The 20,304-nt window shown below is 45.0% G+C and overlaps 1 protein-coding gene across 2 annotated transcripts in view; it reads left to right on the forward strand.

Annotated features, from left to right (window-relative positions):
* The first annotated feature begins 7,883 nt into the window (after positions 1 to 7,883).
* Positions 7,884 to 20,304, forward strand: part of chst11 (carbohydrate (chondroitin 4) sulfotransferase 11) — a 274,852-nt gene continuing 262,431 nt past the window's right edge. The window contains exon 1 of one of the 2 annotated variants that reach the window (XM_068050327.1): positions 7,884 to 8,149. In XM_068050327.1, the coding sequence (XP_067906428.1) occupies positions 8,032 to 8,149 (118 nt within the window). In that variant the 5' untranslated portion in view covers positions 7,884 to 8,031. The remainder of the gene's footprint in view (positions 8,150 to 20,304) is intronic. The other variant, XM_068050331.1, reaches the window with a different exon arrangement.

Below are 20,304 nucleotides of genomic sequence, written 5' to 3' on the forward strand. Positions count from 1 at the left end.
GTTTATCACATTTGCATTCAGATTTTGCAAAATAAAATCTTTTAATTTCATTGCAATGGCAGCTCCAATAAGTAAATAGCCAGACGTCTGAAAATATTACATATCAGACATTGGTGTGCTGCTTAGCTCCTTGTAAATCGTATGGCTCGTATAATTAGCTTGCCCACTTGTTTTCGACAGATCAGCGTCTGTTAACATGATAGTGGGAAATGGATAGTCAGGAGTTTTAATATTTCATGGAATTGTAGGTACTCGGACACAGGTAATCTGGTTAAAATTTAATGTAGTTCTGGCAGTGTTTCCAAGCTTGAGACATTTTTAATTTTTTTATGCTTTGGTTTTGATTTGATGCATACACAAAGGCAACAGCTGAGGTGTGGTGAGGTAAGCAGTGCACATGTGTGAGTCTGTAAGCACCTATTAAATGTTGCTGCTCACACATACACACACACATACAGATAACATATACACAACATGCACACAGACAACCATTAACATATAACATATATACAACACACACACAGACACACATTCACAACACACAGACACACACCGACACACATAACAGCACAACACAACACGCACAACACTCACACACACACAAGGCACACACACAACAAACACACGCACAACACTCACACACACACAACAGACACATACACAACACAGACCCACTCTCACGCTGAGCGACATTCAGAAAGAAAAATCAAGAAATTAATACAAAGGGAGATATGCACAGATAAAGAGAGGGAGAAAAATGCAGATAAAGAGAGATACACGCTGATATCAACAGAGAGAGAGGAACAGACATAAACAATGATATAGATTTAGGGAGCAAAAGGCTAGAAAATAGACCCAGAGAGATATACTCACAGGAAGAGAAAGAAATCTCAATAGCGGGAGATAAAGCAGAGGGGCAGAAGAACATAAAGAGAGGGAGAGATGCATAGGCCAGGATTTTCAATTGCTCTATATCTCTCCCTCTTGTTTCCATATCGGTGTTTATCGCTCTTCCCTCTCTCTGTCTATATCAGTGTTTATGGCCTTGATTTTCAATCCGGGTCAGGAACCCGACATCCGGATCATTTCCTGGTCCCGACTCCACGCCATGTCCGGGTTACTGACACAACGCTATCTTCAAATGCAGATCACCTCATAGGGCTGGAAGAGAGCTCAACATCGAATTAGTTGTGCCGAGCGCTGCCAGGAGGCGGCAACAGACGGCTGAGTACAATCCTCAAAGGCAGACGTCAGCCACGATTGGGCTGGCCGCTGCCTTGCAAAATAGAGGATGCAGGAGATCAGAGGGACAGCAGCCTCACGGTGCAGAGAAGTGGCCGAATGGCCAATGAAAAGATGCTATACCTGCTCTGACACAATAACCCTTTTTCCCAAAAACTTTTCTTCACCATTAACATGACTTAGTGGCTCCCCGCACTACTGACAGCCGTGCACAAATGTGTGCGAGACTGTTCGGGTTCAGTGATTTCAAACTTGCCTTCTGGCCTTCCCCAGCCCACTAACAAGCTCCTCAAGGAGCTTAACGGGCAGTTAATTCGAGGTGAGCGGTTTCCCAGGTGTCAAGGGTAATTAGGGATGGGCAACAAATGCTGGCCTTGCTCACATCCCATGAAAGAATAAAAAAGAGAGATACAAACACTGATATAGACACAGAGAGGGAAAGAGAGATAAACACTGATGTAGACACTGAGACAGAGAGGGAGTGATAAATACTGACATAGACACTGAGAGGGAGAGAGAGATAAACACTGATGTAGACACTGAGACAGAGAGGGAGTGATAAATACTGATGTAGACACAGAGAGGGAGAGATACAAACACTGATACAGATACAGAGAGGGAGAGCTCGCTGATGCTGGTGCTACAGAAGCTTCTTCTGGTTTGGTCTGCCCCGTGGCCCATGGGCACTAGTGCAGCTGTAGTGTGCCTGCACTGAAAGCTTTTGCAGTTGGCAGATTGTGATGTCAATCAGCCGTTCTGGCTGTTTTGACGCATCTTCTGCAAACGATCAGGTCCAGTGAATGCCTGGCACTAGTCACTCCTGGCTGAACACACATTCAGTCCCATGAAGGACATTCCTCGCCCATAGCCATTAGCGTTATTTAAAGGGTCAGCTATCCAAATCTTGACTTACCTCTGCTTCTGCGAAGTCTGTGGAAGTACTGCAGTGTCTTTTGCAGGTGTTGTAGTGAGTTGCTGGATTTGGAAGGGAGTGCTTCTGCAGGCTTGCATGGAGGGCAGAGGAATTTCGTGACCTGTCCACACAAAGGCTGCAACAGTTAAGGGGGGGAGGGAGGCTGCAGTTGCACTCCCTCTGGATCTGCAGCAAGAGCGGGAAATGCAGCAGAGACTGCAGAGAGAGGGAAACTCTGTGGAGAGAGAGGAGGAGGAGGGCTCCAGCTCAGCTAGAAGCAATGCCTGAGGCACCTGACATTCACTGATGAACTGTCCCAGCTCCTGCAACATTGCTGCAGCTTCACAGCAGGGTGAGGACGATGCTGTCAGTGGCTGCCAAAGTCAAGCTCTCAATTTCCAAGCAACCGAGTCCTTCCAGGTGGGAGAAGGTGACATTGCAATCATATCTCAGTTCACCGCCCCTCGCAGCATCCTCGAGGTGACGGAAGCCCTGTACACGAGGAAAAAAAGAGTTCATCATTCTCTCAGTAACCAAAGAGAAGCAAGGTGAGTGGGCACATGGCTTTGCCAAGGTAGCAGGTTTCCACATGGTGCACGGAACTATTAACTGCACACACGCATTGATCTGCAGGCCCCCCATGTCAATGAGGAGGGATGCGAGAACTGCAAAGGGTCCCACTCCAATAATGCGCAATTGGAGTGTGGCCATGCACAAACTATCATGCTGTGAATGTCCACCATCCTGGCCGTCATTCTGAGCTGGTCTGCATGCCCCTTTGAGCACTGAGATCTGCAACCATGATGGCAACAGCCTGAGCCTGCAAGGCAGCAAGCACGGGTCTCATGGGCTTCTACTGCAGCACTGAGATGATGGGTGGCTTCTGCCTGTACTGCAGTGGAAGGTCAGACAGCGGCCACCAGACGCTCCGTCATGGCTGGCTCTGTTAGTGGTCCCATGGAGTTGGCCATCACTTCTACGCTGGAAAGGATGGGCTTCAAGCTCTGCCATGTTAAAGCCAGACTCCTCCAAGCTCCTTGACCGTGACAGGAGGCTGGCTGGTAGGCCTGTCAATGCACCAAGCATCTCTGAGTGCAGCTCATCAGCGTTCTCCTGTAGACCACCCCATCAAAGTCCTGATCTGAATCTCCTGCAGCAGAACTCAACTGTGACCTTGCCCTCTGGGAAGCGGACACACAAACTATCCTCTTCCCTTGGACTGGCTGCAACCCACTCTTGCCCAGTGACTCAGCATATATGGATTCTGACTCTACCCTACCCTCTAAGATATGTGCAGTGCCAGTATCTGAGTTGGTGGCTGTGAGTGTCAGATCAAGTGACGGCGCTTCTTCCTCAGAGATCTGGTGCTGCTCTCTCTCTTCCTCCTGGGATGACTGTGACTGGCCAGGCAGCAGCTCTTGGGTATCTGAAACCATAAATTCAGAAGAGGACGTATGTGGAAGCATCGAATGTTTGGTGTGAGGCTGGCATCATTGGAAGGCTTGTGAGGGTGAAGTGGAGCACCTGAATGTTAGGGGCATGAGTCCTGAGTGCTAGGGACTGTTGATGGGTGAGTGGTGCAGGTGTGGCGCATTGAGCAGTGAGGGGTCAGTGGTATGGTGTGTAGGAGATATCATGTGAAGATGCAGTCACTGACCTTGACCACCCGCATGAGGTCATTGAACTTGTTGCGGCACTGCAGCCAGGTCCTCGGGCCCAGACTCTGGTCATTGACCTCCCTGACCACCTGCTCCTATTCCCTTCAGAGGGTACTCGTTCAGGGCCTCCTCGCCTCCCCGCTGAAATATGGACTCTCTCCTCCTGTCAGCCTCATGGACTAAGGCCTCCATCTCCACATCTGAGAACCTGGGAGCCCTCCTTCTTCCCTGTGGCTCCATTTAGGGTGCTTCTCCTAACAGCCAATTCCTGAAAAGACAGCCAGCAGCCTCCTTCCAATTAGTGTAGGTCCCCTTTAAGAGGGGCAGTGCGTCTTTAAGAGGTGCAGGCTAGCAGTTTATGTGCTGCCTACCTCCACAGAACCCGGTGCATTCAGACTGCACATTGTGACCCACACACCTGAAAACGGGAGCATACCAATTTTTAGCCAATCAACACTGATCTCGACATGGAGAGGGAGAGGTATGGGTGGGGGGGAGGTGTCTGTGTGAGCAGAGGTTAAAAGAGCAAAGGCTACCTGCGTGTCAGGGCATGATGGGGGTTGAGCAAGTGACAGGCAAGAAAGGCTGTAAAATACTGAGATATGTCAGCTGTTTCTTTGCCTCAGTGAAAGACTTTCACTGCTTTAGAGGTGATTTCCAATTCTTTGAAGGTCATTTCTGCTACCATGGAATCATCTGCACTTCCCTGCTATCAACCTTCACAGCAGCATGGGATCTGCTTATGCTTCTCTACTTTTGACCTCTGATGGGGAACAATAGGAGCAGCAGCAGCACCAACCTTCTCTCCCACCACCTGCCATTCCGCAGGACAGAGGGGATGGACACAGAGCTCCAGCTTGCAGGAGGCGATGTCCCCAGGACAGGATATACAGGAAGACACCTGGCCATTACTAAGCACCAGTGTCCCTGGAGGCTCAGACTTTCCTGTCAGATAGATGCTGCTAATTGGACGAAGACCCCCCTGCCAAGTGGACCTGGTGGGCACGCATTGCCAGTGGCGGCCTAGCTCACACCAGCTGAACTTCTTTGCCTCCAGTTCCTTCCAGGGATCTGCTGGTGACATCTGCAGATTTCACAATCAAGTGCACCTCTGCCAGTGGGCCTTACAGGCATGCATCCGAGAACTGGGGTGCAGCCTTTGCACGTTGACACTCCCATCTGTCAAGTTGCGGGCTCTGTCTTGACACTTCTAGAATGCTTCCATGCAGGGTCCCTTTAAATAGTGCAGCTGAAACAGCCCGCCTGCTTTAATTGGTCGGGAATCCCAGAAGTAGCCTCGCAAGTACTGTGGCTGGGTTAAAAAGCCATTGACAAACCTGTTGTTAAAACCTTTGGGTTCCCAAAGCAGTCACGGTGGTAGCAGGGGAGGGGCGTTAGCTGCGAGAGGGGGCTGACAGTTAAAATTCAGCCTATAGGCACTGATACAGACACCAAGACAAAGAAAGGTGGGGAGAGATATAAATATTGATGTCGACACTGGAGGGAGGAGACAAAACAAAAATGGTGAGAAATTTCTTCACTCACAGGGTAGTGAATCTCTGGAATTCTGTATCCTAGAGATCGGTGGATATTCAATTGTTGAGTATATTCATAGAGTCATAGAGTTATTTATGGCACAGAAGGAGGCCATTCAGCCCATCGAGTCCATGCCGGCTCTCCACGGAGCTATGCTGTCAGTCCCACTCCCCGGCTCGATCCCTGTCGCCCTGCAAGTCTATTTCTCTCAGGTGACCATCCAACTTCCTCTTGAAGTCATTGATCGTCTCCACTTCCACCTCCCTAGTGGGAACTGAGTTCCAGGTCATTACCACCCGCTGTATAAAATAGTGCTTCCTCGTATTCCCCCTGCATCTCTTGTCCAAAACGTTCATTGTTGAAGGCTGAGATTGATAGACTTTTGGACTGTAAGGGAATTATGGGATATGGGGATCAGACAGGAAAGTGGAGTTGAAGTTGAGGATCAGCCATGATCTTACTGAATGGTGAAGCAGGATCGAGGGGCCGAATGGCCTATTCCTTCTCTTATTTCTTATGTTCTTATTGAAAGGATGCACCTCCAACTTTGCAGCACCATCTCAGCACTGAGTGGAACTGTGGGGGTGGGGGGGGGGGGGGGGCGGGTGGTGTTTCTGGTGGGCATCAAACTCAATGTGCTCAGTTTGATGGTCATGCTATTTTAACTCCCAGGCCTCCTTTACATCCCGCTGGCTAGCTATCTGCACAAAACAAGCAGAAACAGGCTGTCGACAGGCTGATTAAAATGCAGATCCAAATTAAGAATTAACATTTAGGACCCCCCTCCTCAATGCCTGGACCAAACCCACCCCTCGATGCCTACCCCAATGTAGAAGGCTGGGCTACTGCTGTCTGGTGTTATAACTTGAAGGGTTCAATCGGTGCTTCTAGTTCCAATGGGATCAGGGGGACGGGGAGTGGTGAGGCGATTGAGGTCTTCAGGTTGTAACAGGTCATCTGCCTACTGGACAGAGCTTGCTACCTTTGCTGGGGACTCCATATGTGACTGCGGTCCCTGGGCATTAACCCTGTAGACCCCATGCATTTCCCTGTGATTTGATAAGGTGCTCTCTCTCTCTCTCTCTCTCTCTCTCTCTATATATATATATGTATATATATGTGCAACTTCTCTCTGACAGGACAGACACTGTGAGGCTTCATTGCCAGCACCAGATGAGCTTCAAGGATGGACTGGATGGTAGCTATACTGTTGTCGCCCTATCTACCCGTTCTGCAGTAACATGAGATGACAGTGTGAACATAGGAATTGCTAGGAAAAAACCCCACAGCCCAACTAGTTCAGCATCTGCCATCCTGGTAGTCACATGACACGACGATAATGGAGTTGTTGACCAATCATAGCAATCAATCTCTATCAATTAGTCAACACACCCAGGCCTGAGGTGAGGGAATCGCCCATTGTCCGAGAGCTTTGGGAAACAACAGATCCAAAGGTCCCCTGTTCCTGCCAGACCTCCTACACTCATGACATGTAATGTCTCAAATGACTGACATACAGTGTCCCGAAATGTTATTTTGTGAAAGAAAGCAATCTAATTTGCATGTGAATGAATCAGTAGTGACTGCTCCCACTAATTCCCAAAGGGTGTTCTGTAGATTGACCACTGGCTCACTGAAAGATTGTTTCCACAGATTCGTTTGGAACTTACTCCCCTTCAAGCAGTGTCCTCTGGCTCTACTGTTCCAAACAATGGCCAACATTAAGTAAAAGACTTGCATTTATACAGTGACTTTCGCCACCACCATATATCCCAAAGTGCTTTAATGCTAATGGAGCACTTTTTGAAGTGTAGTCACTTGTAATGTGGGTAGCGCTGCAGCCAATTTGTGCACAGCAAGCTCCCACAAATAGCAATATGATAATGACCAGATAATCTGTTTCTGTAATGTTGGTTGAGGGATAAATATTGGCCCAGGAAGAATCCTAAAAAGCAACAGTGGCATCAACTCTCCAATCTTTCTTTTTATTTGTTCATGGGATGTGGGCATCGCTGGCCAGGCCAGCATTTATTGCCCATCCCTAATTGCCCCAGAGAAGGTGGTGGTGAGCTGCCTTCTTGAACCGCTGCAGTCCATGTGGGGTAGGTACACCCACAGTGATGTTAGGAAGGGAGTTCCAGAATTTTGACCCAGCGACAGTGAAGGAATGGCAAAATAGTTCCAAGTCAGGATGGTGTGTGACTTGGAGGGGAACTTGCAGGTGGTGGTGTTCCCATGCATCTGCTGCCCTTGTCCTTCTAGTTGGTAGAGGTCGCGGGCTTGGAAGGTGCTGTCGAAGGAGCCTTGGTGCGTTGCTGCAGTGCATCTTGCAGACGGTACACACTTCTCTTTCCCAGTGAGACTTGCAATTTACAGAACGAGTGGCTGAAATGACAATCGTAAAGATATCAGCGAGCGAGCGCTAGGACCGGGCGGGTGCTTCCAGAGAGAGAGAGGGAGAGGGACCGCCCCAGATTTGGAGGTGGCTGGCACTGCCCCTTGTTGAGCAGCGGGAGGGGGGGGGGGTGGGGGGAGGTGAGGATGGTGAAGGGCGGCCGGTGTTGGTCGCTGCGCCGCTGGAGTGAGTGAGTGAGAGACAGAGAGAGAGAGAGAGAGACGGAAACAGCGGCGCAGAGAAGCGCACAGCATCAGCACCCCCAGTAGCACAAACACCAGCCAGCCATGAAACAGGGGCTCCTGGATGTCCTGAGGATGAGTAGAAAATGCCGCATGGTCCTGGCCACTTGTCTGGGATCCTTTGTACTGGTCATCTTTTATTTCCAAAGTATGTTACATCCAGGTAGGTCAATGTCTTGAAATTAACATCGTTTTCGTTCCGGCTCCCAATTCTGCTGCTACTCCCCTCTCCCTCTCTTCCTGTTCTCTCTCTTGCGTTCACTCTCTTCCCCATCATCTAGCAGTGGCTTCTCTCTTTCGCTGTCTCTCTTGTGTTCTCTAAGACAAAAGGGTTTTCTCTGCTGCTTCATCCAAGTGGAGGAAATGACAAGATCTTAACGTGAGCTGTGAGGATTTGGATGGTGCAGCTTCGCCCCGCTCAGGGATTTCGCTTTCTAACGGGCACGTTTTTTTTTTAACGAGGAGGGGGTTTACATTTTGGGGGGAAGATACTGCCTGGGGAGGGAAAGCTTGGCCCGAAATCCCCCCCCCCCCTTGTAATTGACAACGTTGTGAATATCCCAAACTGTTAACGATGGCAGTCCAAGCACGTCTGAGAGAGGGACCTCTCAGTGACATGTGTATAGAAATGCTTTTATCACTATAAAAGGAACTAGAGGGGTCGATCTAGTCGTTAGCTGACTGGCGTTTAGAATTGGATCATTGAGCTACAAGGCTCCATCTAGTTGACACAATTTCGTCGCTATTTTAGACAGCTTAAACAAAAAAAATGTGCAGCCCCTTTCATGCTGTCTTGTCTGTGGTCAGAACAGTGCAATTTTCAACAAATGTGTGTATTTATAGCAACTGCAAAGTTTTCACAGAAACTACAAGTCCAATCACTTTTTCCCCTCGGTGAATGGACGTTTTATTTCCTCTAGAAGTTTTAGTTTATTTTACCCTGGAGTTTTTGTCTCATGGAAGTGTGAGTATCAGGTCAGCTGTGTTACTAAAAAGTGCAGCGGCTGACAGCATGCAGGAAAAGCTTTTACATCTACACATATATGATCGAAACAGAAAATAAAAGCTGTTTTGAGCTGAAAGGCAAGTGTTTGCCCTCTGATATAAAAAAAACACAAAGTGCTGGAAATACTCAGCAGGTCTGGCAGCATCTGTCGAGAGAGAAACAGAATTAACGTTTCAGGTCGATGACTGTTCATCAGAACTGGCACCCTCTGATACCCTGTACAGATCTGGTGATAAGTAACTGGAAGATTTAGCTGTTAATTCACAAGGAGAGCTGAAGAGCTGTTTCGGTAAAGTTCCACTGAGTACTCCTTGCCTTATGCCAGAGTGTAGTTTACAGGAATCCAGCAAAACACAAGCCTGCCTACCAAATACAGGCACAGTTAGTACAGTTAAATGATTCTTTATTTAATGCGCTTTACTCTTAACAAGAAATTTTCAGACGATTTATTTTTAAAAATTCCTCTGTTAATCAACAACAACAACAACAACAACTTGATAGTGCCTTCAGACAGAATCTGCCACCGAACCGCACGAGGCGATAGGCCAGCTGGTCCTAAAAACCTGATGTTGGTTTTAAGGAGTGTCTTAAAGCAGAATAGAGAAGTGGAGAGGTTTAAGGAGGGAATTCTAGATGGTTGAGGGCATGGCTGACAATGGAAGTGGGGATGCGCGGGAGGCCTGAATTGGAGGAGCACAGAGATCTTGGAGGGTTGTGGGGCTGGATGAGGTCACAGAGATAGGGAGGGGTGAGGCCATGGAGGGCTTTGGTATGGGAGTGGAGGGGAGTTGCTGCAGTTAAATATTCCTCGGCAGTGTCCATTTTTCTGTGATGACATGGTCCAGGTGGAGGGGGATAGGGGACTTGGGGGCGGTGACACTGAGAGACATTTACAGGCAAGTGTACTAACACATGAACACAAGAAATAGGAGCTGGAGTAGACCACATGGCCCATCGAGTCTGCTCCGCCATTCAATACGATCACGGCTGATCTTAGGATTCAGCTCCACATTCCCGCCTGCTCACCATACCCCTTGATTCCCTGAGACACCAAAAATCTGTCTATCCCATGTGTTTGCTGGTCACTTGATCTTATAAGAAATGACTCTGTTCCTTCTTCAAATATAATACGTTATGAAGGGATGCATCAAGTGCCTGTCGTAAATATGTGTTGAATATATTTCAGGCCTATAGTGTTCCATTTTTAATGATTTTTGTGGGAAAACAGATGTATGTGATCAGGTTGTACTACTGATAAGAAGGATTAACAGGCTATTTACGTGTTTTTTTAACCACGATTCTTGTGATGTTTTATCCAAAAATGGGAATAGGTCAAGAGAAAATAGGCAACCCTTTGCTTATCGAGGCTTCATTAAAGGCCAGTCAACAGCAACCTGTGCAGAATTATGCATGAGTGGTGAGAATAGGAGAGGGCTCATCAGATATCAATGACTCCACTCCAGGCCGGATCTGATGCTAGTTAGCTTAATGAACAGAAAGATTTCAACCTGTCAAAGAAGAACTTCAAGAAGATTTGCATTTTTATAGCACCTTTCACAACCTCAGTACATCCCAAAGCACTTTGCAGCCAATGAAGTACTTTTTGAAGTGTTGTAGGAAGCACAGCAGCCAATTTGTGCATAGCAATGTCACACAAGTATTGATATTGATTGAGGGATAAATATTGTCTGGGACAATGAGGAGAATTCCCCTGCGCTCCTTCAAAATACTCCCATGGGATCTTTTGCGTCCACCTGAGAAGGCAGACGGGGCCTCGGTTTAACATCTCATCTGAAAACAGCACCTCCGACGGTGCAGCACTCCCTCAGTACTGCACTGGGTGTAACCTTTGGAGAATTTGGGCTCAGAAAGTCAGAATGAACAAGTTTGCACTGCAGCAGTGTCAACTTGCATTTGTATAGTGCCTTTAATACAGTAAAAAGTCCCAAGACGTTTCACAGAGATACAAGGAAGAACAGATGCTGAGTGAAAGAAGGAAAGGTTGGTCTGAGAGCTGGGTCTTAAAGGTGGACAAAGCAATGGAGATGCAGAGGCGTTGAGGGAGGGAATTCCGGTGTGTGGGATCAGCTGTCACTATTGGAACAAGGAGTGGGTGCAATGCACAAGGGGCCAGAATCAGTGTAACAGGGAGCTCAGGGGGCTGTGGCACAACAATTTTCATCTTAATTGCTCGTCTAGAAATGTGCAGCTGCTAAAGCTTAGAGTGTGCACGAGATCCTCAATTTAAAACCGTAAAAATCAACCAAAAGACACATATGGACAAGCTGTGTTTTCATAAGCATCAACTTTGGTAAACTTGTTATAATAAGCAGTCTGTTAAAAAGTGTGCTTCTGCAACAGGATCCTACATGACAGGAGAAATTCTAATTGTGTTTCAGTTTGTATGTTCTGTAACCTGGACATGGATTGTGATCAAACTGACTTAATAGTCCTGGGGGCAGATGGAAACATTTGTGTTTTCATAAGCGTCAACTTTGGTGAACTTGTTATCCTGTACAACACTATTGGTTTAACTTTTATGCTCCTATTGCTGGAAGCTGTTTACATTGGTGTATTTAGTGTTGATATAGAGTGTTGAATATGTAGCCTGATTGGTGAAGAATGAGAATGTTATTTGTCTGTAAAAACTTCCCGTTATGGTTTGAGTGTTTCTCCATTCAGAAATGAGTCATCTTTTGTGTGTTTCTGTGGGGAATCTTACTTCCTGTTCACTCTTGTCAATTTTCTTAATTACCATGTTATGGAAAATCCATGGCTGGATTGGAACATTTTCCACCATTGATGTCACTGAAGTGACGATTGTCCTACTTGAGAAGTTCTGAAAATTGCCATCACAGGTGTGTCATTGGTGGGGGATTGTCTCTTGTCATCTGGGTGGTCCCACACTTTTAGTAGAAAGTGACACAGCCCATGATTCACTTACCCATTCACTGACCCTAACACACTTAATAATATCATCCATTTGAAAGTTCTGCCCATCTGACATTTCCTTCTCAGGCTGCATTAGAAGGAGTACTGAGCACTCTTTCTTGGAATCATATAGCACAGAAGGAGGCCATTCTGCCCATTGTACCCCCGCCAGCTCTTTGAAAGAGCTATCTGATTTGTCCCACCCTCTCCCCTCCTCTTTCCCTATAGCTCTGCAAATTTTTCTTTTCAAGAATGTATCCAATTCCTTTTTGAAAGTTATTATTGAATTTGCTTCTTTTGAGGGAAAAAATAAATCCCAGTAAATGTTACTGTAACTATAAGCTGTTTGAACACCAGAGAAACACAAGGAGTTTGAGCAGAGAAAATAGTGCATTCAGTTTGCGCTGTCCTTGCATTTAATATTGATGAGCTGTGAGAAATTGAGCTTTGCTACAGGAGGTTGTGTGGCTCCAGGAGACTGCTGGTTTGAATCAAATACACAATGGGTCAGTGTCATTAATATCAAAATCAGGTTTTGAAGCTAGCTTGTTGCCACAGATGAAGCTTCTGAACTTCTGACACTCTGTTTTTGGGTTGCTACTAAAAGTAAGTCGGTGACAAGGGGATTAAAATATATATTTGCCATGTTACAGCAATGGAAGGGGTTTCTACCTTTTTAAATGGTTTGAGTGGTAAGAAGCTTGTTTCTTGCTGGTAAGGCTGCATGTTACTTGCATCACTAGCATTTCAGAGATGAATCGAACTACTTCAGGTCATTTGACCATCAGTCACAGGCATGTACAGCTTCATACTTGTCTGGAGGGTCCTGGCACTGAGTGGTTGAAAAATAATGCAAATAACTCACTAAGGCAGAATTTCTCATTGTGTTGTGAGCCCACTAGCTCACTGACAGTTAGCCTTAGTTCTACTGGGAGGGTCAACACAGCAGGACAAACAGTGGAAGAGAAGGTGGTCAGTGAATGACATATGTGGTCTGCTCCTCCGCAATCTGTGACGAGGCAATCTGTCTTCTCTTCGACTCTTTGCATTCCAGGTATGTGTGAGGATATAGCTCTCTGCCTTTCTGACCTACAGTAGAGGTCATAGAGCATTCTCTGGAGCTGCCTTTGGCATCTGAATGCAAAACGTCTGTGCTCAAGCATTATCCACTGATATGTCCTCTCCATTCCAAAAAGGTGACTATTAGTATTTTCAACATTGCCTTTAAAAAGAAAGACTTGCATTTATGTAGCACCTTCCACAGCCTCCAGATATCCCAAAGCATTAGACAGCCAATGAAGTACTTTTGAAGTGTAGTCCCTGTTGTAATGTCGAAACATTGTTGGTAAATTGCACACAGCAAGATCCCATGTACAACAATGTGATAATGACTAGATAATCTGTTTATAGTGATGTTGGTTGAGGGATAAAATGTTGCCCAGGCCATCTGCCCTGCTTTACTTTGAATAGTGCCATGGAACCTTTCACACCTTAGTTTAACATCTTGTCTGAAAGTCAACACCTCCAACAGTGCAGCACTCCCTCAGTGCCGCCCTGGGGTATCAGCCTGGATTACATGCTCAAGTCTCTGGAGTGGGACTTGAGCCCAGGAACCTGCTGATTTAGAAGCAAGAGTGCTACCAACTGAGACAACATAGACACTTTAGTCTTAAGCTTCCACTGTATTGCATTAATTGGAAAATATAGCATAAAAGCCGATTTTCATTTTGCACCATGGCTAAGTAGTTTCCAAATATGAAGATTGCGCAAATTTGGGACAATTTTTTGACCCATAGTTTCAAACCCCGTATCTTATTCACCATCATGATTACTTACTTCCCCTATGCAACACAAGCCTCTTCCACCCCTATCTCACTGCACCACAACTGAAATCCTTATCCACGATTTCCTTACCTCGAGACGCGATTCTATGATACTGCTCTCTGACTTCCCGACCTTCATGCTGCATAAAATGTAACTCGTTTACAGCTCCACCATCTGCATCCTGACCCAAGCCAAGTTTTACTGAGCCATCACTCATGTCCTTGTTGGCCTGCACTGTCTCCCCGTCCCCAGTGCATAGAATTTAAAGCTCTTGTCCTCATCGGTAAATCCCTCACGGCCTTGCCCTCCCTGACTGCAACATGTAGGGTGTACGAAGCAGGAGTAGGCCATTCAGCCCTTTGAGCCTGCTCTGCCATTCAGTTAGATCATGACAGATCTGCACATCAACTTCAATTTCCCACCTTTGTTTCCTATCCCATATCACCCTTATCTCACAAAAAGCTACCTATATTGGTCTTAAAAATTCCAATTGTCCCTCAGCATCCACGGCCTTTTGGGTGTTAGAAACTCCCACTACCCTTTGTGTATAAAAATGCTTCCTGATTTCGCTGCTGAATGGCCGAGCTCTCTTTTTAACAATAAGCTTCCTTGTTCCTGATTTCTCCAGAGGAAATAGTTTCTCAGTAACTATCCTATCAAACCCTCTTAACATTTTAAATGTCTTGATCAGATGAGCATTCAATATCCAATACTCAAGGAAGTATAAGCTTATGCGACCTGTCCTCACAGATTCACTCTAAACTCTGGTGAACGTGCATTGCACCCCCTCCAATGCCAAAAGGTTTTTCATGAACTACAGTGCCCAAAACTGAACACAGTACTTCAGATTTTCCCACAAACTCGTGTCCTATGATTGGACCTCTGGAAACCATCAGCCTTTTACTCCGCCTTGTTTTTTGAGTCTTTGACTGTATTGGTCCTATTCTCTGGAACTCCTTCCTTGAACCCAATAGCCTCTCTTTTTCTCTCCACCTTTAAAAGACTCCTTAAACTCCCATCTCTTCCACCCAGTCCACGGTCACTTAACCGATCAAAGGCTCCCTTCTTCCTCTGTAAAGCACCTTCACATTAAAGGCGATATATAAATGCAAGTTCTTGCTGTTGTTGTAAAGGTGATATAGAAATGCGAGTTGTTGTATTCATGTCACCACATAAGTGCAAGTTATTGCAGATAATGGAGGAAGACTTGAGTCACACTGAACAAGAATACAAATTCTTGCTCGAGTCTGTAACTGACAACACATCACTTTATTGTGCAGGAACTGTTTAGAGTTAGGGTTCGGGTTAGGGTTAGGGTTAGGCAGCAACATGGACAACTAATATTGCTTAGGGACATCCTGAAACATTTCTGTTTCTAATTAGCTGGTATAGATCTTCGTAGCACTCCCTTTTTAACGTCCTTATATGAGTTGCTGTTTATTAGTTCACAAGTATGCTAAGTGCTTGAACAATGCACGAACCAACCCAGACCTCAGTTGCATTCACTGACTCCACTGTATTCCTAACAGGGGCATATTTTGACCTTTGAGCATAAAGCACTTGGCTGTAAAGACCTGATCAGTCATCTGCTGGGTGGAATTAGATCAGTGTAATTTTAAATGTTGGGAAAGTGACATATCTTGGAGCTTTGTACAAAAACTGGATTACTGAATTTGATCCTGATAAAGCACTGTCCTGGAGTACCCCTTTCAGACATTTTAACTTCAGTTTATTTGTAGCTTTATAGTTAGCATTTTCCTCTTTCACAATCCTTATTCAGATATAGCAATACTTTGTGTTCTACACCAGCCCAGACTGATGGGATGACAATCTCCTTTGACAATTGGTACTAAGGGTCCTATATGTGCAAAATGAATTTGAACAGTCTTGGTCCAGTTCCTTGAAGGCATTGTTGTACACCACAAAACTGACCCTTATTTGGCTCTACTTTGTAGTCTTGCTCAGGGAGTCATAGGATGGTTGTTGTTGGAAATGCTAAATATTACATTTGTTCTGAAATTGGGGTTGAGGCAAGTTCTTGGGGAAAAGTAGATGGAGCTTTACATAGAATTACATAGAATATACAGCACAGAAACTGTCCATTCGGCCCAACTGGTCCATGCTGATGCTTATGTTCCACACAAGCCTCCTTCCATCCTACTTCATCTAACTAAATCACCATATCCTTCTATTCCTTTCTCCCTCATGTACTTACCTAGCTTCCCCTGAAATGAATCTATGCTATTCACCTCAACTACTCCATGTGGTAGCCAGTTCCACATTCTATCCACTCTTGAGGTAAAGGAATTTCTCCTGAATTTCCTATTAGATTTATTCGTGATTATCTTATATTTATGGCCTCTAGTTTTGATCTCCTCCATGAGTGGAAACATCTTTTCAATGTTTACCTTATTGAGTCATTTAATTTTAAAGATCTTTATCAGGTCAACCCCTCAGCCTTTTTTGTATAGAAAAGAGCCACACTCTGCACCTGGTTATGTTATTGTTAAGGGTTGTTTGATATTGCCGCAAGCACTAACAGCCCTCACCTCGGTAAGCGCAGAAATCAGGATATAATAATGCCAGTGTGGTATTAAGTCATATTAAAAAGAAAAACTTGCATTTATATAGCGCCTTAACTCAGCAAGCTCCCACAAAACGGCAATGTGATAGTGACCAGATAGTCCATTTTTAGTGATGTTGGTTGAGGGATAAATATTGGCCAGGACACCAGGGGTAACTCACCTGTTCGTGTTCAAAATAGTGCCATGGGATCTTTTACAGCTGCCTGAGAGGGCAGACTGGTTTAACATCTCATCCAAAAGACAGCCTCTCTGATAGTGCAGTACTCCCCATAGATTTTTGACTTGAACTCACATCCTTCTGATTCAGAGGCAAGCATACTACCAATCAAACCACAGCTGACACATGGCATAAGTGCTATATGGTGCCATATAAAACTGACAGTGTGACACCACTGACCCTATGTAGTGGTGGTGGAATGGTTGAGTGGAGAATGGATGACAATGTGGAGTAAACAGACGGACTGTAGGAGAGTATGTTTTCTCTTTATGCGATGGTGGCTCAATGGTAGGACCATTGTCTCTAGCTCAGAAGGCTGTGCTTCAAGTTCTACTCCGGCTTGGATGACTTAGTTTAGACTGACACTTCAGTACGTTATTGAGAGATTGTTGGAGGTGCAGCCTTTTGGGTCAGATGTTAAACAGAGACCCCAATCTGCCTGTTTAGGTGGATGTAAGAAATCAAATGGGAGTTTATGAAGGAAAGTAAGGAACTTTCCTGGTGTCCTGGACAACATGCATCCCATAACCAACACCACAAAAACGGACGAACATTTATCGCTTTACTGTTTGTGGGACCTTAGCTGTGTGTATCTTAGCTGCCATGTTTACCTACAAAAGAAGGATCAACACATCAAAATAATTCATGGGCTATGAAGTTCTTTGGGACGTTCAGTTTCTCTTTCTTTTGGCATCCATGATGCTGCTGAAATAAGTGTGAATACAAGTTAATTTATGCTGGTGTTATTTTGCGTTAGCTCACTGTACCTGTGTGCACAAAGTAATCAGAAAGACAGGATGGCAACGCAGTGCGTATTGTGGATCTCATTTGTCCTAGACTGCTAAGGGTGGGGTTGAGAGGTGACTGCAGCTATCACTGCTCCCTGGTACTGTGCTGGACAGTATCTTCTGCTGCCTCTATCTGGTCAGTATTCGGAGATGATTGTCATGATAGTCTTCAAAGGCTTTTACAGTAGCATAGGTGTAAGCTTTGGCTCAGTGGATAGCTCTCTTCCCTCTGAGTCTGATTGTTGTGGGTTCAAGCCCCACTCCAAAGACTTTTTAAAAAATTCTTCATGGGATGTGGGTGTTGCTGGCAAGGCCACCATTTGTTAACAGCTGAGTGGCTTTCTAGGCCATTTCAGAGGGCGGTTAAGAGTGAACCACATTGCTGTGGGTCTGGAGTCACATGTAGGCCAGACCAGGTAAGGACAGCAGATTTCCTTCCCTAAAGGACAATAGTGAACGAGGTGGGTTTTTACAATAATCAATAATGATAGCTGAAATAAAAACAGAAAGTGCTGGAAATACTCAGCAGGTCTGGCAGCATCTGTGGAGGGAGGAAACAGAGTTAGCGTTTCAGGTCTGTGACCTTTCATCAGAATAATTATAGTTTCATGGCACCATTACTGAGACTTGCTTTCAATTCCAGATTTTTATGAATTAAATAGAAATCCCACTGACTACTATGGTTAGGACTTGAACCTGTGTCCTCAGGCATTAGCCTGGGCACCTGGATTACTAGCTGACTGACAATACCACTACACCACCATCTCCATTGGCGTGTAATCTAGGCTGGTGCTTGTGCAGTACTGAGGAACGGGTGGTGATGCTACCTTTTGGTTAAACTCAGGGCCTAGCTGCCCTCTCAGGAGGATGTCAAAAGATCCCTGGCACTATTTTGAAGAAGATTAGATGAGTTGCACCTGGTGCCCTAGCAACATTTATCCCTCAACCAAGACCCAAAAACAGATGATCCAGTCATTTATTGAAAAGCTGTCTGTGGGAGCTTGCTGTGCACAAATTGGCTGCCACATTTCCTACATTACAATAGTGTCTATACTTCAAAAGCCCTTCATTGGCTGCAAAGTGCTTTGGAATGCCCTGAGGTAATTAAAAACACCAAATATGTATATATATATATATATATATATATATATATATATATACACTAGTCTCTTTCCTAATTACACGACAGAAAGAGAAAGTTTAATAACTTGATGTATGTACTTGATGCTGTACTCAGCTGAAAACAAGACAGAACTAGTAAGCAGCTATTATAGACACAGTGAGCACTACAAGGAAACAAAAATATGTAGAAAGGGATCAGCAAGAGTGATTGTGCAAAGAAATACAGAGATGATTGAACAGCTGCAGAAACGAGAAAGCTGAGAGTTGAGCAGATCGAATTCTAAAATTATGAAAGGGCTCGATAGGTAGACATGGAGAAGATGTTTCCATTTGTGGAGGATTCCAAAATGAGGGATCATAAATATAAGATAGTCATTAATAAATCCAAAAAGGAATTCTAGATCTACTTCTTTACTCAGTGAATAGTTAGAATGTGGAACTCACGACCACAAGATAGAAGCAAATAGCATAGATGCACTAAAGGGGAAGTACTGGGAGGGAAAGGAATCGAAGGATATTTTGATAGGGTGAGATGAAGTAAGGTGGGAGAAGATTTATATGGAACTTAAACACTGGCATAGACCAGCTGAGCCAAAAGACAGGTCAGCTGATAATGCTACTTAGGATCTTGGATCACAGAGTATGGGAAATGTTCAAAACCCTAGTGAGAGAGGTAACTGAAAGGGTGAACAAGATTTGGAAGGATGCATATTTTACAGAGTAAGCAGACTACTGGGAACCATGAGTCACTGGGCTGTTCTATTCCAGAAAGTTAAGTAGTGAAGGATAGAACTGGAGCCTAATCTTTGCACACTTTTATAAACTTTTATTTACAACCAGCGACTACATTTTCAGTCTGCTCCTATTTACAGGAGCACAAGTGAATCCTCGGTTAGTTCTCACCACCTAGATATAATTAAACAATTAATATACTATTAACAAGGCCTGTACAGTTGCAAATTATGGACACTGAAAAAGCGAGATACAGAAATGTAGCAAGATGCAGGAATTTTGAAAAATCCCCAGTAATCAATGAAGGGCTTAAAAGGTTAAGAAATGGGAGAACAATACTCATATTATAAAGAAAGGAAACTCCAGTACTTTGGAGAGGAGAGAGCCTAGGCAAGGTAACCATGGCCGAAGGCATGAAAAATCACAAGATGATAAGGAAAAAACAGAAAGGCGATGTGGCAAGTTGACAGACTCTCAGCAGCAACAGCTCATGGCAAGATTGGCACAGAGTCTTTTAACCTGAACCATGATGGTGACACTGAAAGGGGAAAAAAGGATTCTGGTGTAAATTCTGTACTCGGTTCATGGCTTAGTAAAATGGTTTTAGTTCCAAGCTGACAAGGGAACCCTTGTAGCAGAATACTATCCTGGAGATTCATCTGTATCAGCTAAAAAGTGCAGTGTTAAAGTTTGCAGCCTGCTGATAAATTGAGTCCGCGGAGCTATTCAATCACTATTCAGAATATATTCTGGCATGGGCATGATTGGCCTTTTGTGCCCTAAGACTTTCTGTGTCCTTACAGTTTTCATGGCCCACCCCCCAACTCTTCTGAATGTGACAATTCCACGAGAAGTCCTGTAAATGATGGCATAGTGGTAATGTCACCAGATCAGTAACCCAGAGGCCCAGGCTAATGCCCCAGGGACACGAGGTCAAATTCCACATGGCAGTTGGTGGAACTTAAATTCAACTAATTCATAAAAACAAATCTGGAATTGAAAGCTAGTCTCAGTAATGAAGCTGTCATCGATTGTTGCAAAAACCCATCTGGTTCACTGATGCCCTTTAGGGAAGGAAATCTGCTGTCCTTACCTGGTCTGGCCTACATGTGA

The sequence above is a fragment of the Heterodontus francisci genome, chromosome 18 (assembly GCF_036365525.1).
Source record: "Heterodontus francisci isolate sHetFra1 chromosome 18, sHetFra1.hap1, whole genome shotgun sequence".
Classification (NCBI taxonomy): Eukaryota; Metazoa; Chordata; class Chondrichthyes; order Heterodontiformes; family Heterodontidae; genus Heterodontus; species Heterodontus francisci.